At 41.1% G+C, this 27,541-nt stretch overlaps 1 protein-coding gene across 10 annotated transcripts in view; it reads right to left on the bottom strand.

The window, feature by feature from the left end:
• The window catches only part of TBL1X (transducin beta like 1 X-linked), a 191,788-nt gene that overhangs the window by 43,917 nt on the left and 120,330 nt on the right, over positions 1–27,541 (bottom strand). For 7 of the 10 annotated variants that reach the window (XM_060233936.1, XM_060233937.1, XM_060233934.1 and 4 more), the window contains 2 exons: positions 25,130–25,237; positions 751–858 (listed from right to left, as the gene is read on the bottom strand). In XM_060233936.1, the coding sequence (XP_060089919.1) occupies positions 751–808 (58 nt within the window). In that variant the 5' untranslated portion in view covers positions 809–858; positions 25,130–25,237. The remainder of the gene's footprint in view (positions 1–750; positions 859–25,129; positions 25,238–27,541) is intronic. The other 3 variants (XM_060233940.1, XM_060233942.1, XM_060233941.1) reach the window with 1 other exon arrangement.

The raw sequence follows: 27,541 nt of genomic DNA, 5'->3' as shown, positions 1-27,541 counted from the left end.
ACAATATCTAGAATTTCATTGCCACTTTCCAAAATAATTCATTTAAGAGTATATGCACTGGCTCCACGCATGTATCAATCACAACCTTGGCACATCTGGAAATAATATAGTCCATAGAGTAGGAGAATTTGTTCCTCAACAAGATTAGACCCCTCCAAACATTCTAAGAAGCAAACACAGACCTTACAATATCAGTCAACAAAGCCTAACTCTTCACATTTTTCATTCTTCTTTCTTATTTTTCAAATCAATGTGAATGCCTATTTTGTATTTCTGTTTAATGACTCAGTTAACTTCTTTCAGGCCATTTTTGAGTAAAACTGGTCTCAAGCTGCTATCCACCTAGATAAGAAAACCTGCTTCTGTATATAGTGGTAATGACAGGGAGGGAGGGAGGGAGGGATGTGTAAGAACCTTACAGGATCGAGGGAAGAAGTATGGCTACATTTAATAATAAAAAAGAAAATTATTGGGAGAATACTGTTCATGGTTCTCCTGCATCTTGTTCAGTTTGGCCCAGAAAAGCAAACTTGATTTAAAGCGAAAATCTAACTGTTCTACATGTGTCCTTCAGAAATGTGTAAATAGGTAATATTCATAAACTTTTTAAAAAGGCTGCCCTCAGTGGGTTAAAAAAATCAGCCATTCATTAAACTCTCTGTGTAGTTTGCAAAACAGCACTGGCAAAACTGTTTTGTTAAAAATGCTCTCAAAGACATTCAATGCATGCTTATAATTATAAAAAATTACCTGACTCCTGTAGATAGCGATACACCAAGAAATTCACTTCGTCACTGGTTATGCTCATCTTAATCCCACCTCAATATAATGAGGTTTGCAAGAAGTGTGATCCACGCTCTGTTGAAAGAAAAAGTGACCAACACAGATTTTTAATGCCAGCATTTATATTGAAATGCATGCTTTTGAAGAAAAAAAAAATGGTTTTCTATGCTCATTCATTCATTTACATTTGCACAGCAGCGGAACTTCAGTAATAAAAATTTGAAGCACCAGTAATATTTTTATTGTTCAGAAGAACTGTAAAAACTTTTCTACATTTCTAGAGTTATGTGAATGAGTACTTAGAATTTTAAAAGAGCTCACACATATTTTCTTACAGGGATTTCTTACAATACTATGCAACTGTTGCAAAGAAAGGAAGCAAGCAGACCAATGCAAAACAGGTCCTGGAATTCAAGCACCTGCTACAGAGATAAATCTGTTGTTCCAGCCTGCCTTTTGTATTTTGCACTCCCAAGTAACTGTTTCCTCCCTAGGTTCCTAATGTTTACAGTTCAAGAACATCCAGAGTCAAATTAAATGTGATGCAGGAATTCTATAGTAAATATCTTGCATGGTTGTTTTAAATGGGATAAAAATAGCCATGGGGCACCATTTTGGAATTGTGTCTTTCTCCTGCACCATTTCCCCTAACTTCAGCTGCCCCTGCTAAAAAAAAAAATTATACTGTGTGGGTACATGGGGTATATTTCCCACTGCAGGATATGTGGGAAGATGAGGGAGCAGAAAGCAACTGAAAGCAGCATAAGGAAAATGCTTAACCCTCTTATATAGTGTTAGGGTTACCAGACTACCCCCCCAGTGGAGGCCCTGCCCCTAGCCACTCATCAGCTGGCCAGCATGGGGACTTACCAGTAGGAAGAGGCCTAGGCCTTGTTGCTGGAGTCGCACAGGAAGTGACATCATATCCACAGTAACTTGCAGGTGATGCTCTAGTATTTGGGCAAAATCTCTATGGTAGAAACTGGTTTTACCACAGTTTTTTCCCAAATACCAAAGCATCACCCAGACATTGCTGGCATGATAATGTTACTTCCTGTGTGATGCTGGCAATGTGGACTGGCCTTCCTCTTTCTCCTGTTAAGTCCTCCCATCCCCTGGTTACCAGGAGGGATGTGGCAACCCTATGCAGTATTGTGGTTCCAATTAAAATCTGGGATTCCTTTGTGGTTGCTTTTAGTCCTTTAAAAAACCATGATAGATGTTAACAAATGATCTTCTTTGGCACATGTGGTTTGCTCCTCATACTACATTTTAACAGTTCAAGTTGGCTGTCTTTTTCACCATTTGCTCCTTTGACTCACTCAGTTAAACACAAAAATGTAACATGAAAAAAATTATATGCAAACACTGAAGAGCAAACAGCAGAGATATATTTTGAACTAAATTTTAAATAATAACATATCTTTGCTTATTCAGTAACATGGCATAGCATTTGGGGTAAAACATTATTCTATCTTGACACTAAAGCGCAAAGAATGCTATTTATTACTTCCCTGTAGTCTATAAACCATGTTGCTATGCCAGTTATGTGGTGAGGGGGATAAGAAACCAAGTAAGAGTAATACTGGTGAACCTCCTGCTGGTGAACCTCCTGATGGCACCTGAGTTTTGGCCACTGTATGACACAGTGTTGGACTGCATGGTCCATTGGCCTGATCCAACATGGCTTCTCTTCTGTTCCTATGTTGGTTTTATGCCTGAAACTGCATTTACTAATACTTAACATGGTACCATGATACAAATCATATAATTCTCTAATGTTACACAATACTTTCCAAAACAAAGGATAGTTTCCCCAGCTAATCAGACAGGGTGCTATTTTACTATGTTCTTCTACTATTTTCCCATCCCACTTTCTTCTTAATCCATTTTATATCCAAATCATATGTTTTTGAACTATTACTTGAAGATGGTCATAGCTGTCCTTTAGAGCAGAGGTTCCCAAAACTTATTAGGCCTAACGCCCCCTTTTCAGAAAAAAAATACTCAGTTTCCCCCAGGAAATCTACAGCTCCGACTAGCGCAATGGGAAGGTGCCGCCACCCAGCCTCTTTCAACCCAAAAGCACCAGGTAGTGGTAAAATGGGGCACTCTTCAAAGGTTTCCTTGGAAGCCTCTGACAAGTGCAGGCAACGTTGCCCTGCAAAGAAAAGCATCCAGGGTTCTCAGCTTCCCTGCTGGCTGGCGCAATCATGCCAGATAAGAAGGGGGAGTAAGGGGCACCCAGCATTACCCCCTCGCAGGGTGGCACCCTAAGTGGTCACCTACCCCGCCTACTCCCACACACTGGTCCTATAGAAGACACTCTGTGTCTGGGGCATTGCAATTAGCTGAAATCAACAGAAGCAACAGAGGACTGTAAGAAGCTTGACGCTCTGCAGAAAACCTTGTGAGGAGAAAGCTACAGGTTGGAACTCTTCAGAAAAGTTTGTGTAGTTGCCTCAATGCTTCCATTGTCCTGACTTGAACTGTATTGATGAGAGAGAAACTGCAAGCAACCTTGAGAAACTGCTAGCTGTAGCACGTATTGGCTAGGATAGACTAGTAAGGTTTTTTGTTTCTGTGTTTCTTGTTTGTCTGTACACCTCTATTTTTTTAAAATTCTGTCTTGTAAATGATGATGATGATATTGGATTTATATCCTGCCCTCCACCCTGAATCTCAGAGTGGCTCACAATCTCCTTTCCCTTCCTCCCCCACAACAGACATCCTGTGAAGTGGGTGGGGCTGAGAGAGCTCTCACAGAAGCTGCCCTTTCAAGGATAACTCCTAGAGCTAAGGCTAATCCAAGGCCATTCCAGCAACTGCAAGTGGAGGAGTGGGGAATCAAACCCAGTTCTCCCAGATAAGAGTCCGCACACTTAACCACTACACCAAACCGGCTCTCTAAACTGCATCCTTCTTATATTTTAATTGGAAGGTCTTCTGGTCCTCATTACTAGTCTAATTGGGTGAATTCACACTAAGCGGCAGACAAAAAGGAAATCTCTATTTTTGTTAATTGGAATTTTTCTCTAAATTAGAAATTCTGGACCCCTCCCAGAAACCTGATGTTTTGTCACCTCCCACTCTCTTCTCTTCTCTTTTCCCTTTACGCTTCCACCCCCCCTTATTTTTATTCACCACCCCCCAACTGCACCCAAGGCTACTACCCTGGATCATTCCAGCACCTCCCAGTGGGCAATATCACCCACTTTGCGAAACACTGCTTTAGAGCAATCATCTCTTTCATCTGTATATTTTTCAATATCTATAGCTCTCATACCCATTGTATACTTTGTGATTAAAATCAAGAACATTGCATTAAACTATATAAGAGTAAACTGATACAAACAAGTTCTTTGCTAAATATCTGTCATGTGTTTGTCTTTTTTTTTTTTTTGACAACTTGTATAACCTTTGCTCGCTGAAACTCTAATTTAGCAATTCCTGTTGCTCATATTAGCATCTGCTGCTTTAAATCAGCTATGCTCATCCACAGGTTCCCCCAAAGCTGAAGGTCATGCACGAGTCTAGCAGATGTCTCTGCATTATTTATGTGAACAGTTCTTTGGAGCTATGCAGTGCTTTTATTTCACTGCTCAAATATAATTAATCAACAATTCAGATTGATTTTCCTCCAACAGTTTTACAGTCATTGTAAATGATGATTCTTCTTCCCACATATTAATTTTATTTGTTGTAGTAATTTGTAGTTCATATAGTACAGCTAATAACTAAATCCCCCTTATTTTTCCTTGAGAAAAAAACTGTCTTATTTCTATCAAAAATTCTACCTTATTTGAAAGGAAACTCTGATGTTCTAATTAAAGCTAGGATTAAAACAAAGGTCTAAAAACAAAGAAATCAAAACAAACATTTAACAGAAAAAAAGAAAAATGGTTTTTATTCACTGACACAAAATTGTCCAAACTGGAACATATATTTGAAATTGTCTTAAATCAGGAGAAAAAGGAGTTTTCAATGCAGAGTAATAGCTGTCATAATATAATATCACCTGTGTAGCATTAGTTCAGGAAATCTACTACAGTCATTATATCAGCGTATTTATTTTATCAAAATCTATGCTTCTTTCGATCTTCAAAAAATACAAAAGTAGCCAACAAAAAACCAGCACACAGTTCTGTAGTAGATAGGCTGATAGACAGCGCTGGGGAGGAGCCTGTGGTCGTGGTGCATGTTGGCACCAACGATGTGAGGAAATGCAGTCGTGAGGTCCTGGAGGAAAAATTTAGGCTGCTAGGCGGGAGACTTAAGGCCAGGACCTCCAAGGTAGACTTCTCAGAAGTGCTACCTATTCCACATGCAGGGCAGGAGAGACAGGCACAAATTAGAAGTCTCAATGTATGGATGAGACGATGGTGTAAGGAGGAAGGGTTTAAGTTTGTTAGGCACTGGGCTGCTTTCTGGAACAAGCGGGAGCTGTACAAAAGAGACGGTCTCCACTTGTCCCCGGATGGAACCAGGCTGCTGGCGCTTAAAATCAAAAAGGTGGCAGAGCAGTTTTTAAACTAAATCTTGGGGGAAAGCCAACAGGAGATGAAATGTCTCTGGTTCGGAAGGACTCTTCTCAAAGAGATGAAGGGTTAGCTGCTATTTTTCTACCGGGTAACGGATCAGAGTTGTCCACTGTGATGGTGACAAACAGTATGGACTGTCTGCCAGAGTCTCAAGGCGGCAGGAGGAAGGCGGCGGGCCTAGCTTGCCTGGGAAATTATAGATGTTTGTATGCAAATGCTAGAAGTGTTCAAAGTAAAATTGGTGAATTGGAATGTTTAATGTTGGGAGAAAACAGACATTGTGGGAATTTTAGAAACTTGGTGGAATGAGGAGAATCAGTGGGACACAGTGATTCCTGGATATAAGTTATATCGGAAGGATAGGGAGGGAAGGGTTGGAGGTGGGTTGGCTCTGTATGTCAGAGAGAATATACGGTCCAGTAAGACTGAGGTCAGAGAATTAGATTCCCTTTTAGAAATGCTTTGGGTTGAAATAGAGGGCCCCAAAGGAAATTTAACTATGGGAGTTTGTTATCGCCCACCAAATCAAAAGAGAGAGGACGATTATAATATGATGGAAGGCTTAAAGATAGTGGCTAAACGTAAAAACTGTGTTGTAATAGGTGATTTTAACTACCCGCAGATTGATTGGATCACTATGTGTTCTGGTCGAGAGAAAGAGATTGAGTTTCTTGATGCTCTCAATGACTGTGCTATGGAGCAGATGGTCTCAGAACCTACCAGAGATGGGGTGATCCTGGATTTGGTCCTAAGTAATGCCCAAGACTTGGTGAGAGATGTAAAAGTGATTGCGCCGCTTGGGAGCAGTGACCAAAATGTTATTGATTTCACCGTCTGTATAAACAGGGAGTTGCCCAAAAAGTTATGACAACAAGCAGTGCTCATGCCTGTCATGGGGGAAAAAAATCTGCCAAAATTTATGAATGTAGCAGTGATGGTTAAACAGATCTGCTATGATGGATATTTTGGTTTTCTGTGTGCAGCAGTAGCACATGCTAGAGCTTGTAAACAGGCTATCAGCACTGCGTCAGCAAATGTTGGGAGAATTTAATGATGGCAGTTGGAAAGGGTGGAGTTTGGGGGGACTGCAGTTTTTACCTCAGAAATTTTACCTAGAATCTATAGAGAAATGGGGAAATTCCTATAATGTCACTGTGGAGGCCATCTTCCAACCAAAGGCAGGCAAATGGCAAGATCACTTGTTCCAAAGATTGACAGCCTTTTTGTACTAGATGGCTTGATAGCAGACTGGTTGGATGGCTTTTCCCTTTCCTCAGCAAGATAAATAGAATTTGTGACAATTTACAAAGCAAGAGGAAATATTTAATATTTTTATCTCCCACCTTCCTCCAAATGAAGAAAAGGGGGCTCATAAAGTAGGCCAACAGCAAAATTGTGACAATGAATTATAAATAATAATGATAACAAATAACAATTGTAACAATCATTAAAATGATACAATGATTTAAAAAAACCTTATACTAACCACCCTGAATCACAGAAATTAAGTCAAGAAACAAAAATTCTCTCTGAAGGTAACTTTCACAACTGCAGCTCTGTTGAGAATAGCTCTTTTTGTGCCATTCCATGATTTAGCATTACAGGACAAAGAATCACATTGATGTATGACAAACACAGTAACAAAAGTCTATTTATTTACAAAGAAAGGTAAATGAGCCTCCATTTGTTTCTCTCCCTCTGAAACAACCCCCTTCACTTTCTTATCTCTCTTGGCAACATTTCAAACATTGCACAAACCACACACAAGTCTCTTAAGAAGTTCCTGAATTGCAATTCTCCATACACTATAGAATAATGTTGCAGGAAGTTGTATAATAACAAAGTTTTTATATAGTACAAAATCTAACAGACAATCTCAGTTTTCCCTTTGTAAAATGACAACAAAATGTGACAGTTAAATCTTCCTCACAAGATTGTTTGAACAAACCACAAATACTCCATTTAGAAAACAATTAAAAGACAGAGATATAAGTTATTTTTAATGAACAAATGTTTGTAGAAATTGGCTGGATAAGATCCACCAAACTGAACTCAGTCCAGAAAAGACTGAAGGAAGTTGTCTTTACCCTGGCCATTTTACAACCATTTTATTGGCTCATATATTGTTTGCAATGTTTGATTTGGTTGGCCCTGTTTTATGCAGATTTTTACTACAACTTGGCTTCATTCATTCTTTGCAGCTTTCCATGAATACCTATCAATCAGTAATTGATTAGACATTACCTTGTAAAGAACTTTGCCAACCAACCACACTCCCATCTCATAAACCACTGCTTCTTATGTGAGCAGCAGGTTTTATCTTTCTACAACAACAAGCCTAGCTACTGCTTCACATCAACTCAATCTTAAAATATGACCCAGAAGTGTCTCAGGTGCCCAGCTGCTTTATACCAGAAAACTTGACACAAAAAGGATTTGTTCAGGGCTTTTTTGGTAGAAAAGGCCCAGAAAGAACTCATTTGCATATTAGGCCACACCCCTTGATGCCACCATTGTTTAACATAGGACTTTGTCGAAAAAGCTCAACAGGAATTCATTTGCATATTAGGCCACACCCCCTGACACCAAGGCAGCCAGAACTGTGTTCCTGTGCGTTTCTGCTAAAAAAAAAAAGCCCTGGATTTGTTTAAGCTAAAAAGTTGAAAACCATTGTCTATGAGCAACTAGTGAAACTTGCAGTCTCTTCCAGAAGTGATTAACGGATCTATACATATAACAAATGATGTGATAAACTGAACAAAGCAAGCAAGATAAATGATACAGGATTTACAGAAGAAAACAGTACACGTCTCTAGGTTCTGTGGAAACACATAGCTCCTCTGTAGGGGTCCTAGACCCTAACCAGGGGTGGAAGCTCCCTGTGTGGTACCATTCAGCAGGGCGACTTAAAACAGCAAATTGATGCCTAGGTCTCTATTGCCGGAGATGCAGTGACATCATGTTGCTGGCAACATGCAGAAACTGGTATTTAGGGCAAAAACTGTATGGTAAAAGCTTTCCCATACAATTTTTGCCCAAATATCAGCACATCCCCACGGAAGTGATGTTGCCACATCACCAGTGATGGAGGCCTTGGCCTCTGCTGCTGGTAAATTTCTCCTCCCCCAATCAACCACTAGTACCTAGCAACCCTATTCTTCTGAGAGTCTCTAAAACATAACATTTTGGATTTAAGAGTGAAGTTTACTTCAGGAAAACCCTGTCTCAGATATCAGCAGAAAAATAGGTGGAGGAGCTCATCTAGGGATTGTTATGCAGCTGCACCTACTATTCAACGGATAAGTAGAAAGGAAAAGGTTTAGGAGCTGTGCTCCTGTGAGCTCCTACTGAATCCGGGGCTTGGATATCAGAACACTGTCATAAAGCATAAGCTACTGTTCCAGATAACATTGGTATATAACCTTCTCCCCCCTTTCCCTGCATCTAAAACAATATTAGTTTGCTTGGTTTATTTTTCAGCTCTCAGACGGTTTTCTTAATGACATCACACTCCAGCATTTAAGGTCTGAAAGCACAAGTGGATCTGTTCCAATTCCCTTTGCTCCATGGTGAAAAGAGTTTTTGCTGTATTGATCTTCTCTTCTTAGCACTTCTCTAAGCAAAAAAAGAAAAAGCCCTCTTAATTAACATGATGGTGTTGTATCTACTTAATGGCCTAGTTCTCTGAGAGATGAGAACTCTAATTTCCCTTTTCTTTCTTTTTTTAAAAAACCCCACAACTTAGTTTTAATGGTTTTACATACATATTATATTATCAAGGATGGAAGGGTTCATACAAAAAACTGCACTGGGTCCCAGACAGGTTAAGATAAAAAAAGAAAGATCAGTGGCATCTATGAAGCTGATTTTTAGTCTATCAAGGCAGTCTTCCATTAGTGGCTAAATGTGAAAAGTATTTTCATGGAATAACTTATTTACATATAATTATAACTTGACCCTGCATACTTTGATTTATATTACAGTTAAAGCATTCAGATTTTGATATTAAAAAGATCCCCTGAATGAGGTCAGTCACAGGCCCAGATAGGGTTGTCAGATTTCAATAGCGAAGTCTTACTGTGGAGTTACACATGGGACTTAAATCCAAGTGGGCAGCCGTGTTGGTCTGAAGCAGTTGAACAAAGCAGGAGTCAAGTTGCACCTTTAAGACCAACCAATTATTATTTAGAACGTAAACATCCGTGTGCTCTTAAGCACACTTCATCAGACGAGGAATCCAGCACAGTGAGCAAAGCCATACATAGCTGAGCAGAGCCATACATAGCTGATAGGCAGTGGCCCAGAATGCAACATGGTACAGATTTAAGAACCAATGACAGTGAAGTAAAATTATCTGGTAGGCAGTGGTTTAGAATGTAAAATGGTACAATGGCAGAATAGTAAAATTAACAAATTGAGCAAACCTTTGCTCTGAGTAGCATGAGCATACGAAAGCAACAAAACAGCAGTATGCAGTAAAATTAACAAATTGAGCACACCTTTGCTCTGAGTAGCATGAACATGTGAAAGCAACAAAACAGTAGTATGTCAAAATGTGAGATTGTCAGTGACAATGGGAGATGGGTTGAATATATGTAATGGGATAAGCAACCAAAGACACACTCAAACAGGGACTTTGGTTGCTTATCCCATTACATATATTGAACCCATCTCCCAAGGTCATTGACAGACAATCTCACATTTTGACATACTACTGTTTTGTTGCTTTCGCATGCTCATGCTTATCAGATCAAAGGTTTGCTCAATTTGTTAATTTTACTATTCTGTCATTGTACCATTTTACATTCTAAACCACTGCCTACCAGATAATTTTACTTCACTGTCATTGGTTCTTAAATCTGTACCATGTTGCATTCTGGGCCACTGCTTACCAGCTATGTGTGGCTCTGCTCAGCTATGTATGGCTTTGCTCACTGTGCTGGATTCCTCATCTGATGAAGTGTGCTTAAGAGCACATGAAAGCTTATATTCTAAATAAAAATTGATTGGTCTTAAAGGTGCAACTTGACTCCCACATGGGACTTAAATATGTAGATGTACTTTTTATTTTTGAAAAACAGACAACCAAGCGGATCATGCAACAGAGATTAATTCTAAAGTGCGGAACTAGATGTCATCTCAATAAGTGTGTATCAGAAGTTGTTTACTGAGATACAGGTCCAGATTAACAATTAGGTCAAGTGGGCACTGGCCTATGAGCTCCCATGCCTTTAGTGGCCTAAGGCTGGCTTCCCCCCCCCCCTGGTTTTATCCCTGCTTGCAGCCCTCCCAGGCTGCATGCGCAGACAGTAACTGAGGTGCTCTGCCCAACTTGCCTGGTGTGACTGCTCCTGGCATCATTGCCAAGTTTGCCTCTTTCTGCCTCTTCCTTGAAGCTTTGTCAAAGGGGTTTTCGAAAAGGTGCCTGTAGGCTTCAGCAGGATTACGACTCTGAGATAATTTTTAAGGGGGCCTCTGAGATTTTGATTGCCTAGGGGCCTCCACAGGGTTTAATCCAGCACTGCTGAGATAACAGGAATGTAGAAGCAGACTAATAAGAGAAGATGACAGTGAGATATTCAGGTTGCTTAACTCCTTCCCTGCCTGCCTGGTATTTTCTACAAATATCTCCCTGGCCATTTTACCCTTCTGTACTTTCTTAGAGTTTCTAGAAGATTAAAGAGAAAACAAGTGATAGCTGTCTTAGGGAAAATGTGTACAGAAAAACTGTTGTTGGGAAAAGGCATCTTCTCCACATGCCAACTTCTAGTGCCTCCTCAAAACCCAAGGTAGTAGGTAAGATGAAACATGTGTCTGGGAACCTTACATTTTTTGGTCAAAATCTAGTTCAACTACAACCAAAGAAATCTGTATACTTTGTTTTCTAACTATTTTATTCCATGAAAGTACTTTTCTTATGTGACCCCACTTTGCTGTTGTTCAGTCGCACAGTCGAGTCCGACTCTTTGCGACACCATGGACAAAGTCACGCCAGGCCCTGCTGTCTTCCACCATCCTCCGAAGTCTGCTCAAATTCGTGTTTGTTACATCAGTAATGCTGTCCCCACTACTTGATTAATATTTTGAAAAAAGTATAAATGTGCCCTGAACTGGATTGCCCAGGCTAGCCCTATCTCGTCAGAGATTGTAAGCTAAGCAGGGTTGGCCCTGGTTAGTATTTGGATGGGAGACCACCAAGGAAGTCCAGGGCTGTTATGCGTAAGAAGGCATTGGCACCTCTGTTAGTCTTTTGCCTTGAAAACCCTATTGGGCCACCATAATTTAGCTGCAACTTGACAGCCAACCCCCACCTCCCAAAATGAATAAAACCCTGAATATTAGCAGAATCAATGGTAATTTTCAAGCAGTGGCTGGACAAACACTTGACAGGGATGCTTTGAGCAGGGTTGGACTGGATGTCCCATATGACCCTTCCGTCTCGATGATTCTCTGATATAAAACAAGAAAGTATTTCATAGGAGCCATTTTGTAAGGTGAATAATTTCACATTCACACTATAAAAAGTGCTCCTATGGAGGTCTACAGGAAGAAATACAATTTGATGCATTCATTTAATATTTTAGATACTCTTTACTTTTGAGACTTAGAAATGCACTCATCCCCTATTCAGTACCAAACAGCAAACAATACCCCTAGATTTCTGTAAGCAATTTTGCCAGGTTTGTTTAAAATGCAGCCAAAGAGACTTTAGCAATGAAAGCTACTTCATGTAGTTAAAATAACCACAAGAATCCTGCTCTTAAGTGTCCCTCAAATAATCCACAAAATTTTAAGCACTCCAATTAATGTTATTTAAATAGCATAATCAGTGTGCTTAGTACTTTATAAAGTAACATAAGTATAAAATGTCAAGTCCTTTGTTCTAGTGACCCTACAACATAAATTTCAACAGACCAATCAACAGAGAATATCAAGTTAAGGACTAACTTAACTTCTGTCCCCAGCCTTTTGAAAACCCTGATTTGAAAATAATTTTCAGACTACTTCTAGATAACTTCCTGAACATATAGAATATAAAATTAGAACAACTTGATGGGAACATATAATTTTGTATGTTACCGAAAGTACTTTTAAAGGATCTCTATTTTATTACCAACGTTAACTATTACAAACACAAAACATGCAACTCGTGAGTAGAGAGGCCAATCCCTCATGGGGGGGGGGGAGGGAAACGTCTGCTGAGCACTTCATTATTCCCTATGGAGATCGATTCTCATAAGGTATAATGGGGAACTGATCTGGAGGTTTCGGGGGCTCTGGGGGAGCTGTTTTTTGAGGTAGAGGCACCAAATTTTCAGTATAGTATCTAGTGCCTCTCCCCAAAGTACCCCCCAATTTTCAAAACGATTGGACCAGGGGGTCCAATTCTATGAGCCCCAAAAGAAGGTGCTCCTATCCTTCATTATTTCCTATGGAAGGAAGACATTTAAAAAGGTGTGCTGTCCCTTTAAATGTGATGGCCAGAACTCTCTTAGAGTTCAATTATGCTTGTCACGCCCTTGTTCCTGGCTCCACCCCCAACGTCTCCTGGCTCCACCCCCAATGTCCCCAGATATTTCTTGAATTGGACTTGGCAACCCAACGGGCACCACATCTCCCAGTGTCAAGGCCCCAATTACAGGCACATTGGATGTCAGAGCCAGAGGTTCTAGATCTGAAGGAAATTCTTTGGTGCTGGGGCTTTCATGGCCCTCTTATCCACCTCAGCCAGTGTTCCTGTCTTTCCTTCCAGCTCATTTGTTTCCTTCTTTGATGAATGAGCCTAGATCAGCAGGGGTCATCATGACAAGGTCCATGTCAGCAGGCTGCAGGCTAACGCCATTTCAGGCTGTTCACAAAGTCTCTCTCAATCTGCTTTTTTACCTCCTAGGGTAATCCCAGGACTCTTAGCCTACCTCCAGATTCCACCAAAAACCTGGTCATACTCTTTTGAATCAAGTCAAATGAACCATCACACAATGTTCCAGCTACTGCCTTCCTCTTTGAATTATCCTATCCAGGGCTTTATTTTTTTTTTAAGAAAAAGCCCAGCAGGAATTCATTTGCATAGACCACACCTATCACCACAACACACAGCCTTGTTTGTTAATATGTAAAATATTAGGTGCCCACCAAGACATAGTCAGGATCTCACACATCCCTCATCTGCCTTCTGCCCAGGAATCAAAACAACAGAACTTGTTTTTGTAGGAACTGATAGCCTGTCAGGTTCATATTAAATCTCAAATGCATTTGTTAATGGATCCTGTTAAAAATTAAAGCATCATGTCTCCTTTAAAATTAGGAAACACAAAGCAGCTGCAACTAAAATGTAAAACAAATGTTGAGCAGAAACAAAGTTCTTAACTTCAGTATCATTTCATCATTAGTAAGAAGTGCTATATCACTAAGTCACACTAAGCTAAAAAGCTGTCTCCAGTCTTCACAGTCTGAAATGCCAGAAAGACATAGTATGTAACACAATAATTTACCAATAATGTTACCATGTAAATGCAGGTTTTGAAATATTCTGTTAATATATTTGCTGTAAAGCATGTGACATTATAAGAAACATTAATCCATACAGATCAGCACAAATCACTCACACTCCCCTCCATATTCTCCATATTCCACATATTCTGCCTTGAAGAAGTTTGCATGCCCTAGCGTCAGCTGAGAAACGAAGGAAGGCGCAGCTGTAGCCACCATCCTTGCCTTTAAACCAATATGTGTCACCTGTTAATTAGCACTGTGGGTGGCTGTCATGCTCCGAGCAAAAAGATCAAGAACTAGATAATCAGATGCATTGATCTCTGAACTGAGGTCTCTCATTACTGGATGCAAAAGGTGGAAGATAAATGGTGGGTGGGCTATGGAGGAGACCGAAAAGATACACAATAATCCAAAACAAGAGGTAAAAATAACTGCAATACCCCCAAGGACTTAAACACAGTCTAGGAGCAAATAATAATTATTAATCATATAGCTTGTTTTGGGCAATATGTTACTCCAAGGGCTCTGCTGAAACCAAAATGTGACTTTGTCCTTTTGAAACCTATTTATATTTTCATCAGCTTCCATACAAATGGGCTGCTGGATAGTATTTTGGATTACTTTTTCTTTAAGCCATTATTCTGCTTGCCACTAAACAATTAACTTTATTTACATTGTGAAATGCAATTTCTATTTTTCTGAGACAGGCAACCAAACCACCCTGGGCTGAAATTTCTTATCCCAACATAGTTTTTCTCATCTGTATTGTCCTGCCTAAGATAAGGACTTATCTAGCACTTATGGTAAGCATGGGATACAACAGTTGTTCAGGATAAGGACTGCTTATAAAATAGTGGGATTTAGGGACTGTTTAGTACTCAGCTTCCAAAATATTTACACTTGCTTGCAGTTTCACTGAACTTGAAACCTGTCATGTCACAGTTTGAAAGGAATTTCCAGATGAGTTGAGAATAAATCCCTTTAAAACAGGTCTATAATGTAACAATGACAGGAAGTAGTTAGAATTTTTAATCTAGTTCAAAATCACATCTAGCTGGAAAAAGAGATACATTCAGATGCATAGTATCAAACAACATACAGGTGGGATTATATTTGCTTTTTGAAGCACGATATACAAAATCCATTTCAAGCATCAAAAATATGCATTGTATTTGTAGCAGAATAATTAAGCTACTGCCTTCCTTAAAACACCTGAAAAAGGATAACATTAAATGAAAGATATTATGTGTGTACATCCATCCATCTATCTCTCTCTGTCTGTCTACCTATCCATCCTAAAACAAATGTAGGATATACTATTCACAAACTATCATATATGAAAGCACAAGCTGAGTGTTATGTTTTAATATAAAAGTATAAACCAACATTGTTCAAATTCAAGTCAACTTAACTGGGAGGATGGCTCCTCCTTTGCATTAGACTGTCGCAGTCAGTGGACACACCAGGCCTTCCACACAAGCTTCCTTCCAGGCCACACTCCTTTGTGTAAACAGAAGATTAACCAAGATGATGTACAAAGTGGGACAAAGAACTCAAAATTTGTCAATCTAGACCTTCCTGATCATTACAGGCTTGGCCATTCCTCTAATTCCTCCGGAACTATTTGCTCCAGAGAAATGTGATCACACACACCACCCTAATCCTGTCTCACCCCACAGTCGAGTGATCAGACTGCCGCTGCACAGTCACTGTAGAGAGAGTGGGCAGGCAGCTTTCTTTTCTTTTTTAAAAATTTATTTTCCACATGTGCATAACCACTTGCTTGTAACTGGGTGAATATAAGGTTATGCACACATTGCTAAGAGCAAAAAAAAAAAGACAGCTGGGGACTAGAAGTCACAAACCTCCAAGTGGCTCAAATGCGCTACGGAGTGATCAGATGTCAGAAGTGTGCAGTGAGACTGGCTCAGACAAAACCCCCCCAGACTTTATCCAGTGTCAGGAAAGTCAGGGGCGAGGATGGGTGGCTGACAAGAAGGGAATGGAGGACAGATGCAAATGTCTGGATGAGCACTTTAAATCTGTTGGGAAGAAGCAATGACAACGGATGAAAGTGCTCATCTGACTGCATCCCAAGTATATTGACAGAGAGGAGTTATTTCAAGGAATAGGTGTAGATTTTTTTGCAACTATTAGGTATATCATATATTCAAGTCTGTGAGTACATAAAGTGCCATCTGTCAAGAAAATTAGACCTCTAGTGAATTTATTTTTCTTTCATTAGACACAGAATCAAACTTTGGTTAAGGCTTCATATAAAAATTTAGGCCTGAAACATGGGAGAACAGATTGAAGGGAAACATCTGTTGTTTTTCATGAGAAAGTTCACAAATCTGATTTGTTGCATTTGAATAACAGTAACAAGGAGAAACACCAGTTGTCACTGAACACACACCTCACTCTTTCTGTTGAGGCTTATTTTACACTTCAAAGTGAAACATCCTGTCATATACTGTTTTCTCTGCTAAACTCTCTGGTCACAGTTGCATGTCAAGAAACTTCAATAGTCTGATTTTGGATTGGCTGAAGGACCCCCAGCTGATTCAGCTTAGACCTTAAGAAGCTAGCATTTTCTGTAGTTTTTGTTTGCTGGAACAAGCCAGTTTCAGCTCTCCTGGAGGCAATGAGCTAACCCTGGCATGGGTTGGACATAGTACATAAAGAGACTTTGAAAGATGCCTGACCTCACCTAAGAAAACTATGTATTAAGATTATAAAGTATAGCTAGAACCTTATATGGCAGATCTTTTGTTTTCTTTCTTACTGCTTTGTTCTTTGTGAAATATTCCTACACTCTTTAATAAAACTATACTTTCAGTAGATCTGGTTGTTCTGTATTTCAGAAGCTGCAATTTAAATCCTGTTACCTTAGACTTAAAGCATCCACGTGCTGGTTAAATGTTGTGGAAACTCATTTCTGTAGCTAACCTACTTTGCAGGGTTGGATTCCTTAATTAATTCCCATCAGAGTGAAGCTTGCCCCTCGGCTTCTGACTGTGTTGGTAGAAAAAGGGCTGGTGGCAAGCTAAAATTCTAGTGAGTGTGTGGACACACAACCCAGGGTTTTGTGATTTGGTGCTCTGCACACCCATAACAAGGATTCCCTAGATTGGGAATTCCTGACACCATCAAGTTGCAGTTATGGTGATCACAGCAAGGGGCTTTCAAGGCAAGTGAGAAGCAGAGATGGTTTGACATTGACTTCCTCTGCAGAGTCTTTCTTGGTGGTCTTCCTTCTAAGTACTGTCCCTGTCTAGCTTCCAAGGTTTGATAAGATCAGGCTATACTATCCTCCTCTATATCCATATAAGTAACGCAAATATGAGCAATGCCTCTCTAAGTCTCACGGGGAGCAATCCTAACAAACTACTCAGAAGTAAGTCCTATTTAATTCAATTGGTTTACACAAAGGAACTGTTCTGAGGACTGCAGCATTAGTCTTTGGAGCTAAACTTGTGAACAGAAAAATATACATTAACAGCGGCAGCAAATACTAGCTACTCTTCTCCTGAAGCCTGAATGGTAAGACAGTGAATCTAGAACCAGAATCAACAATAGCTGCTGCTACAATATGCATCCCAGCAACAGCATATACTGTAGTTGTTGAACCACCATTAGCAGGACCACTGTGCCATCTGTTTTCAGGGCAACCAGATCTGTGGTGAAGGCACATTTGTCCCGTGCTGCCGGGGGAACTGTTCATTTCACCTCAGATATCTGGAACTCCCAACATGCGAGGGATATCTCTCCCTGACTACGTAATGGTGGCAACCCAGTGAGCTGCAGGGTGGGGGTGGCAGTAGCAGTAGGCAGGGTCAGGGCCACCCGGCCGGCTATTGCTGGGCCTTGCTGCACGCCGAAGCAGTCAATTTGCCACACACGGCGGACACTCTCAGAGCCATCCTCTCACAGCAGTTGGAGGGCTGGGTAGGCAGCGGGGACGTCACCATGGGCTTTGTGGTGACTGATGGTGGCTCCAACATTAAGGCAGCTATCCAGCCTACAACGCCTTCCTTGTGTGGCCCACCTTCTCCACCTCGTGGTTAAGGACGCATTGGGCCACACGAAAAGCCAGGATCGTCGGTATCTGCTCCAGAAGTATCAGTACATCACGGGTCACTTCTCACGCAGCAATACAGACTCGTATCTGCTGTGTGAGAAACAGACACTGACAGGCGTGCCCGGGCACCGCCTGTTCGGTGACGTCAGCACACTCTGGAACTCCACCTGTGCCATGCTGAAGTGCATGGTGGAGTAGAGAGCAGCCCTGGATGCCTTTGTCTCTGAGACGAGGGTCTTTCGGGATGAGAACCGTCTCACCCAAGAGGATTGGGTGGTCATTTCTCAGACTGTGGAGGCTCTTGTGCCCTTCAAGACCCACACTGAAATGCTCCCGTCTGACACGGCGAGCATCGCACTGGTCGTCCCTATGGTCCACATGGCCTGTGAGGACCTGGCCTCATTTCTAGTGCCAGCTCAAGGCCATGCAGACGTTCTTCCAGTGCTGCGCGCCCTGGTTGTTAGGCTGCAGGAAGGGCTCGAGGCCCGCTTTCAGACTTTCACCCAGGATAAGGTCTAAATGATGGCAACCATGATAGACCCGCGCCTTAAGGGCACAGTCGCCGAGTGGGCCAACGAGCTCCATCGCTGGCGAGACAAGCTCTCCCAGATGGTTGAGCGTTGCAGAGTCAGGGTGGGCCCAGTGCCGGAAACTGAGGAGGAGGGGGATGAAAGCAGCTCATCTGCAACTTCCATTGCTGTTCATCCCCAACCTCCCCGGCTAGGCAGTGTTTCCCACCAGACTCACGAAGAGTCCCGAGATGACACTCATTGGGCGACTCATTGGTCCCTCTGGGAGCGTTAGGCCCCTGAGAGTGGAGACGGGTGCTGCGATGGTGAGGGACTATCTTTTGGAGTCCAACAAGTCGCAGGAAATGTCTCCTTTGGACTAATGGGTCATGAAGAAGGGGGTCTGGCCGGCCCTCTCCTCCGTGGCCAAGGCGTTCCTCTCATGCCCACCAATGAGCGTACAGAGCGAGCGCGTCTTTTCGCATATGGGCGACATTGTCTGCCCACATCGCAATCGCCTACAACCCTGGGCAGTTGAGCAGTTGGTCTTTCTGAAGGTCAACTTGCCTCTGTTCGGCTCCCTGAATGTAGACTTTGAGAGTGAATGAAGTGAGCACCTACTTGTTCCTGCATCCTCTCTTGGCCTGCACTTGGAAGGTGATTGTAAAACGCTCTCCCAATAAACATAGACTAGAGTTCAAAGACAGTCCAAAAACTCACTCACAAATTGATTGGCAGTGCACCCCCCACATCCATCCCCAAACCAAAAGTGAGTGCTGGTTTAAAATCCACAAAGCAATTCAAATTTCCCCAGTCCCCATCTACACATGCCTAATAATACTGAAAGGGCCATTGCAGCCCCCAACTGTAACCAACAGCACCCACAGGCCCAGCCAGGATAACTCAGGTTTTTTTTTCAGGGGCAGGAGGAAGAAAGAGGGAGGTGCCAGTGATGTTGACAGGCAGCCAGCAGCCATACCAATGCTGAGGTCCCTCTAATGGGACAGTGATAGCTGGTGTGTTGCTCCTGAGCTGAGAGAGGAAGAATAGTTCCCTTCCTCTCACACAATCTGATCTTCCTCATTTGGGTTGCAACTCTGGCTTGCCTCCTCGTGGTGCACCCTGGGTAACACAAAGGAGTCTGGACCAGTCAATCATCCATCACTCAAGGAAAGTCTAAATGCTTCTTGCTTTGTGTCAGATACAGAATGATGTGGAGCTAGGTGTGGTCCACCGCTTCTCTTGTTTGAGAGTTGTGTTGTTTGGGGCAGGGCTAGAGAGCTGGCATCTGTAGATTGTGTGTTCTGTGGCAGGGAATCTGGCACCTGGGTGAGAGACCCAAAACCAGCATGCTTGTTGTGCTTGGCCAGCTCTCCCCACGTTGTTTGGGGCAGGGCCGGAGAGCTGGCATCTGTAGATTGGGTGTTCTGTGGCAGGGAAGCTGGCATCTGGGTGAGAGACCCAGAGCCAGCATGCTTGTTGTGCTTGGCCAGGTCTCCCCGTGTTGTTTGGGGCAGGGCTGGAGAGCTGTTATCTGGGTTTGCTGCAGCCAGGTCTGCAGAGCAGACCTTGAGCAGATTGTGTTGTGTGTGGCAGTGACGTTGCCAACTGGGTTTATATTGGTTCCAGGCCAGCAGGGTTCATAGAGTAGATAGATGGATGTAGTGCATTTGGGTCCTATAGAGATTCTCTGGTGTGAAGTTAGGTTTGGCTTTGGGTACCCCAGGAACTGGACCCCCTGGTCCAATTTTTTTTTGGCCTTGTGGGTTTTGTGTGGGACAGTGCCCTGAAGCTGCACAACAGTTTGGGGGGCTCTCCTCAAAAACCCCTGCTCCCCAGAGCCACTTTTCCCACGACAATTACAGTGGGGGAAGTGGCTCTAATTGTTTTTTTTCTCACCATTGGGAACAGTGTTCCTTTTGGGGTGCCCACAGATGGGTGCAGTCTTTTTGGGCCAAGGGGGTTGCATGCAGGGGAGTCCCCTGAAGCTGCCCTGCAGTTTTGGGGCCTCTCCCTCAAACCCCCCTCTGGCCAGAGCCACTTTCCCCACAGCAATTATAGTGGAAGAAGTGGCTAACTGTGCTTTCCCCAGCATTGGTGGCAATGGGCCTTTTGGGGAGCCCAAAGACAGGGACCCCCTGGCCCAATCTTTTTGGGACTTGGAGGTTTTGTAGGAGAGAGTCCCCTGCGGGTTCCCTGCAGTTTTGGGGACTCTCCCTCAAACCCCCTGCCCCCCAGTAGCCTCTAATTATGCCCTATGTTGCCATTGACTTCAATGGCCCATAGGGTATAATGGTGGGATAGGGGCACCATCTTTGGGTGCCCCTGGAATGGGACCCCCTGGCCCAATCTTTTTGGGACTTGGGGGGTTTATAGGGGAGAATCCCCTGCAGGTCCCCTGCAAATTTGGGGCTCTCCCTCAAACCCCCTCCCCTGCAGATGGCTTCCAATATACCCCATTTTGCCATTGATTTCAATGGCCATAGGGTATAATGGGGCCGTATATTCGGAAATAGCCGCGCATCTACCATATATACGGCTATTCCGAGTACCGGTATTTGGAAATATATGATATTCCGAATTTTTTGGTCCTGTATATTTCCGAATCCTATTAATTAAGGCCTTTACTAGAGCTCGTTTTGATATTCTACCATTCATGGCCATAGAAGGTCGTTACAAAGGGTTGCCATATGGGAAAAGAGTATGTTATTGTGATCAAAAGTTCATTGAAGACCTACCTCATGCTATATTTTATTGCATAAAACATGAAGCTGAATGAAGTAGGTTTTTATGTCCCATCATATCTCACCTTTCTAAAAAAACAGACCAAGAGAAATTAGTCTTTCTATTGTCAGATTAGGTAAAATATATCAAATTTGCTGCTGCTGTTATAGGAAAAGTGGAGAAAAAGAAAAAAAATGATTAATGTGACATTTAACCTGCTTCTGGTTAATTTTTAAATTGTTTTTTTTTAAAGTCTGTAATGATTTCATTACAATTTCATCGTTGATATATAAATTTTACTGATGTAATGATGTTTATACTTGTATTTTACATTTTAGAATAACCCAATTTTTAATTGTTTTGCTGGTTTGATTATTGTATTATGCTGTTTTAAGTTTACTTGCTATGGCTCTTATTGTTAATGCAATAAAGTTTATGTATGTATGTAAAAGATAGCATAACAAAGTGTGATTGAACCGTAGCTTGCTTCTAATGGAACACTTATTTTACTACACCTTTTGTCCTGTCTATCCTCCAAGGAGTTCGAGGCAGTGAAGTTCTGCCCTCCTCCATTTTATTCTCACAACAGCCATGCAACATCAGTGAGGTTGCTGAAAAGTAAAGGAAGAGGCAAATACAGCTATTGCAGAATGCTTGAAGTAAATTTACATAAATCTGCCTTGAAGTAAATGCCAAGACCACAATGCAGAAATTATTACACTCATCCCGCACTTATTTTTATCATTTTTAAAACTCAGGACATGTACACACTTTGCCAATAGTGACTATTTAACTTTAATAAAGTGGTGCTCAAATATCTTTTCAACTATCCCCTTACTTGGAGCGGCCAGCTTCTGGGTAACCTGTACCTAGCCCCATTTTGAAACCTCTTGAAACGATGAGAAACCAACAAGCCTTTTTCAAACAATAAGCACTTTGGTAACTAATTGTTGTCAGGCAGAAAAGGAAGCTATTCGTGAATCTTTTTCATTTTTATGGTTTTAGTCAGTTTTTAACAATTATATTATTTGGTTTATGTTACATTCTTGCTTATGACTCATAAATCCTAACTTTCTTTGAAATAAACTATTTTTTTTTTTATTACAGTGCTAAACTTGATTTAGTCATCTGCCTACTCACACCTAACTGCCACAGCTGTGATTTAGACTATGATATTCAACCCCTGCTTTGGATCATTTTTTTTAAAGCACGGACAGCAGGTTGAGGGGGGGGAAAACCCTGCCTGGTCTCAAAATGACAAAGGGAAGCAACCACAACATCACTCAAGAAAGGGCAGTACTGCTTTATCAAATTGCCTGTATTCCACATTTACTTCATATACTAAAACAGTTCCAGAATTACATGACTATGAAGTGTGTGTGTGAGTGTGCGTTTGTGTGTGCAATCAACAGACAGGTCATATGCACTATCAAATACATATATACAAGACTCAAAACCAAACCCAATAGATGATTACTGCATCCTGCAAGGGATTTGACAACCTTCCTGTTTTTTTGCAATTCTAGGCAAGCAGGGAGAAAAAAACCCAGGAGATGTATTAAGATCCTGTTTGTCGCCAGTAACAGTTATGCAACAAGAAATAACCCATATCACATTCAAGAAGAGGTAGCCAAAAGTGAATCCACATCTTTGATTTATACATTATTAAATATATGCATCTATTCAGCAAAAATTTTGCCGGAATAAGAATACATTTCTAAGTACGTATTTTGTTTTGACCTATTTTTTTCACTTTTAAACTAATTACAGCAACACAACAACATTTAAGGCCAATAATTTGATATATCTTCAAAATCATAATTGTCAGAGGGCTAATATATTTACCAGAAGGGATGTTTACAATGTTTATAATACAACATTTCTATAATGTGTCCTGCTTTTAAAGAAATCTTTAGGGATCCCTGAAGGAGAACAGCACAGAGAAATGACTGGAAAACTGTTTATATTATATGAGAGACATAAAGAGAGGAAGGTTTTGAAGACCCCAAAGCTGGTTGTCTTGGGGTAGCATTTATGCTGAAACTATCTTGTTAGGAGCAGATCAGGATTTCATAACCTCCATGACAACCATAGGCCTGTCTCTGTAATAACTGATGCTACACATTGTGCACGTCATACTTCAGATCTGGTATTTTGTTCTGGACTGGTTAAATGTGATCTAAGGGTGGAAAAACTGACAATGGTTCCTTTGCCATGAACAGATCATTATTTGCTTGAATGAAGACTTAGAACCAAAGCAAACTAAACGTCATTGTTTGTCAACGCACCCAACTCATGTTTCCTGCAACCAAGTAGCAACTGAAACAGTCTTGGTCACTCTGATGGATGACCTGTGCTGAAAATGTTGGAAGAAGTGTGAACACTGATTCTCGTATACCTTGCAGCAGCTTTTGATACCAGTGATCACAGTATCCTTCTAGACTACAAAGACTGGATTGCAAGGCACACTGCTGCGGTGATTCTACCTGGAGGGAAGGTGTCAGAAGGTGGTACTGGGGGATTTCTGATCAGCCTCTTGGCCTTTAGCGTCCCTCAAGATCCAGCATGATATAGTGGTTAACAGCAGCGGATTCTAATCTGAAGAACCAGGTTTGATTTCCCACTCTTCCATATGAAGTCAGAACTCTCTCAGCCCCATCTCTTTCACAAGATGACTGTTGCAGGGAGAGGAAGGGAAAGTGTTTGTAAGCTGCTTTGAGATTCCCTAGGGTAGAGAAAAGTGGAGTATAAAAACTAACTCTTCTTCTTCATCTTGTCCCCTATGCTTGTCAACATCTACATAACACCATACAATGAGGTCATCAAGAGATGTATGCTGGGTTGTCACCAGTTTGTGGATGACACTCAGCTCTGTCTTACACTTCTGACCAATCCTGGGAAACTCTGAGCCAGTGCCAGACCCTTATGAACAGCATGGGTTGCAATGCAGGAAGTCTGCTGTATAAAAGCAGAATCATAAAAAATGGCACTTTCACAGAAGTGGCTCTCTGCTTACTTAAATGACACTTTGGATCTAACCAATGGAATAAAACTTCTATCGTAATTTAAATAAGAGAAGGTCCAAATCAATTTCAAGAGTAAATGGCATGAAAAGGTGCAGAGAGCACAAGTTATTCTGTTTATTCCAGACATTTGTTTGATGTCATCTTATGAACACCAAGTAAAAGCTATAGCACCGGAAAATAACCTGGCCCAAATTTAACCCTCGCCTGAACCAGAACAAATGACAATCTGATGAATCCAGATTCTTGCCTGGCATTCCGTCTGCAGGAGCCTTACGGATATTAACGCTTGTTTGTTTGCTTTCCCTCAATGCAATAAGACTGCCAACACCTGTTTATGCTTAAAAAACACAAAAAGGTCAAATGTACTGATTATTTGAACTTGTTAGGGCCAGAAAAATAGCATAGGATGGCTTCTTATACAAAATTTCACATCTTAAACAATAAAGCATCAAATACATGTGGGTCTATCAGTTGTGAACAGGTATGACTATTATGCCCCACTTACTCCTCTGGAACACACAAATGTGGCAATCAACACTGCTGTCCCTCTTCCGTTTATTTTAAATGGGAAACTGGCAAATAATACGCCCCCTTCGTTAGTGTTTCAGCTTGCTTCATACTAAGGTATCTGTGGAACAATTCAAGGTGATATTGCTTTCTGATATACAAAAAGGTATGACAATATCCATTATCTGCCATTTGCCAGGAGAGCCAATAACATTCAATCTTGAAATATACACAATTATCAACTAATTTAAATGTTCAGCTCTTTACACTGATAGTTAAGGGTGAATTCTTCCTTTGGGCACCTATGTTTCTAATACTCTCTGAGAAAGCACTTCTAATTTAGGATTATATTAATTGCTAAAGTTATGAGAAGAACTGAGGTGTGACGTTCTGTCTACCATATAATAAAGAAGGGTGGAAAATGCAAATTACAAGCATGTCCAGTTCTTATATGGATCTACTTACCTGGTCGCAAGACCTCTGAGCTGTTGAAAACTGCTTCTTGCAGGCTGGTGAGAAGAGTCTGGGGGTTTGCGTTACCATGGAGATCTCTACGTTCAACTGTGGAGAAATCTAGAATAAGAGGACAACACCTGAAGTCAGATCAAGGTTGAACTCAAAGGTAAGAATATGCTCTTTTCTTCTTTGGTTCACTTCTCCTTATTAGTATCATATGACTGAATAACTAAGTAGAATTGCTGGAAACCTACACAATCCCACCTTTTTTTTGGGGGGGGGGAGCCTATTTGGTAATGAAGTCATCAAGCTATGATTGTTCACAGAGACTCTCTAGTACAGCCAAGTGGTGAAACTGAAGTTCAGCACCTATGGCCAATTCTTGTGTTACAATTCCATTATGAAAACCATGAATGACTCTGTCCTACACATCCACAGTAACACCAAGAAACTCCAGACAATTTGGAAAAGGTCCATCCTATGACTTCTTCCCACATTTTCCTCAGCTGTTCTTTAAACTGGGGAAAAGTTGTAGTCTTCCAATATGGTCCAGAGCTTTTCCTGTTACTCCAGGAATGAAAGAAGCCATAGTAGAGTGGCTTACTCTGGAGCTTAGTGGCACATCAAAAGTTATAGCAGGACTCACAAAGCGTAACACAGAGGTAAGTGACTACCCAGGCCATTTTTGTTCGACTCAGTCCTCTGCTGAACTCTGTTACGGCTATCATTATTTTTAGTTTAATGTTTAACAGTTATGTGATTACAGACCATGCAAAGTAAAGTCCCACTGAATTCAATGGGATATATTTCCATGTGTTTATTGATCTGCAGCCTCATCCTGATGGAAACATAAGTAAGTTACCAGCATCTTGGAATAACACTAGGTATATGACAGCTTCTAGTAGTTTGATATTATTTCTGTTTTCAGGGCTTATCACTGATTATATTAGCTAAAACAAACCATAAATATATATAAGTATATATATGCTTGCTAGAGCTGCAGTTCCAAATATTCTGTAGATGCACATTTAATATTGTTTAAATGTATCACATTCATAATTTTCCTGAAGAGAATTAATGATAAATAATAAGTGCCTTCATTTTCTCCCAGTGACTTTTAATTAAAGTTGCAATCATCCACATTTTACCAAAGGCAACATTTCTTTTCGTATTAAGTAGATTTTATTATCTGTTTAATTTTCTATCTATGGCCAACTGACAAACATGATCTAGAAACAATTCTAGATGCGCAAGCTATTATCATGCATCACAAATTAAATCTCTGATTGGACCAATCCTGGGATCGATTCACAGTATACAGAAACTTACTATGGAACAAAGTTTTGAGTCCAGTGGCACCTTAAGACCAACAACATTTATTCAAGGTATAAGCTTTTGGGTGCACACACCCTTCTTCAGGTACAATGAAATGGAAATTACAGTCCATACATATAAGTAGAGGGTGAACAGCAAATTAGCATACAGCGTAATGGAGACTTTTAACAGATTCAAGGACCAAACGGGAATAACAAGCTTAGTTTGTGGTTACTATTTATTTGTGTTTAATTCTGGAGCTGAAAACATAGTGAAAGAAATAAATATGTCAAACTTGCAGATTGATGGGCAGATGTATCCTTAATTGTGGAATGCTGAGAGGAATTTATTAAAATCCTGCCATTATGCTCCTTCTGTCTCCTCTCAAGCATGGAGGCGACCTTCTTTGAAGTGGGGTGACTGGTTGTGTAGTGTTACTTCTCCCATGTCCAGAGAAATACATTCCAAAGGTTGAATTTGTTACCTTCCAGATCTGGGGGGAAGGTGTTCCCTCCACCAGCATTTCAAGATTTCCATGGAACAAAAGAAATACAGCAACTATTCACAAATGGAATACCGCTTACTGTCCCTGGAACATAGCAGAAAGTGACCAAGAGTTGGAGGCTAGGAAGTGGCATTTATATTATTAATAACAGGTATAAATATTTCAATACACATTTATTAAGAGGGAACATAAGCAACATAAATACAACCAGCCATGTAAAGTACGCATACAATCTGATAAAGGGGCAGCTTGGTAATGCCTACAATAGCTTCATCTAAGCTCCTATATCCAAGTAGTGACCAAAATGGACCCTTGTGCTTTCATACCTGCAAAGAGGGGAGACAGATTAGCACAGGGACTGGTGCCTAGCAACTCCTTATATTGAACTCTGGAGTTTTTTCAGCTCTAGAGAACAGTGATGGCCAGTCTCAAAACATAATCTGAACTATGAGCAAATACCTACTCATTCAGTAATGAATTCAACTTGTGCATGACAGCACTCCATCAGCACTATAGGAAAATAAAATAAAAGAAGCTTTATAGGGTACACACTGCAGCTTCTAAAAACAAGGGCAAAATATAAGATGAATGTGTGTATGTTT

This window comes from Heteronotia binoei, chromosome 3 (assembly GCF_032191835.1).
Source record: "Heteronotia binoei isolate CCM8104 ecotype False Entrance Well chromosome 3, APGP_CSIRO_Hbin_v1, whole genome shotgun sequence".
In the NCBI taxonomy this organism is placed as follows: Eukaryota; Metazoa; Chordata; class Lepidosauria; order Squamata; family Gekkonidae; genus Heteronotia; species Heteronotia binoei.
Note: the sequence above shows the minus strand (reverse complement) of the source record. Positions and strands in the feature narration are given on the sequence as shown.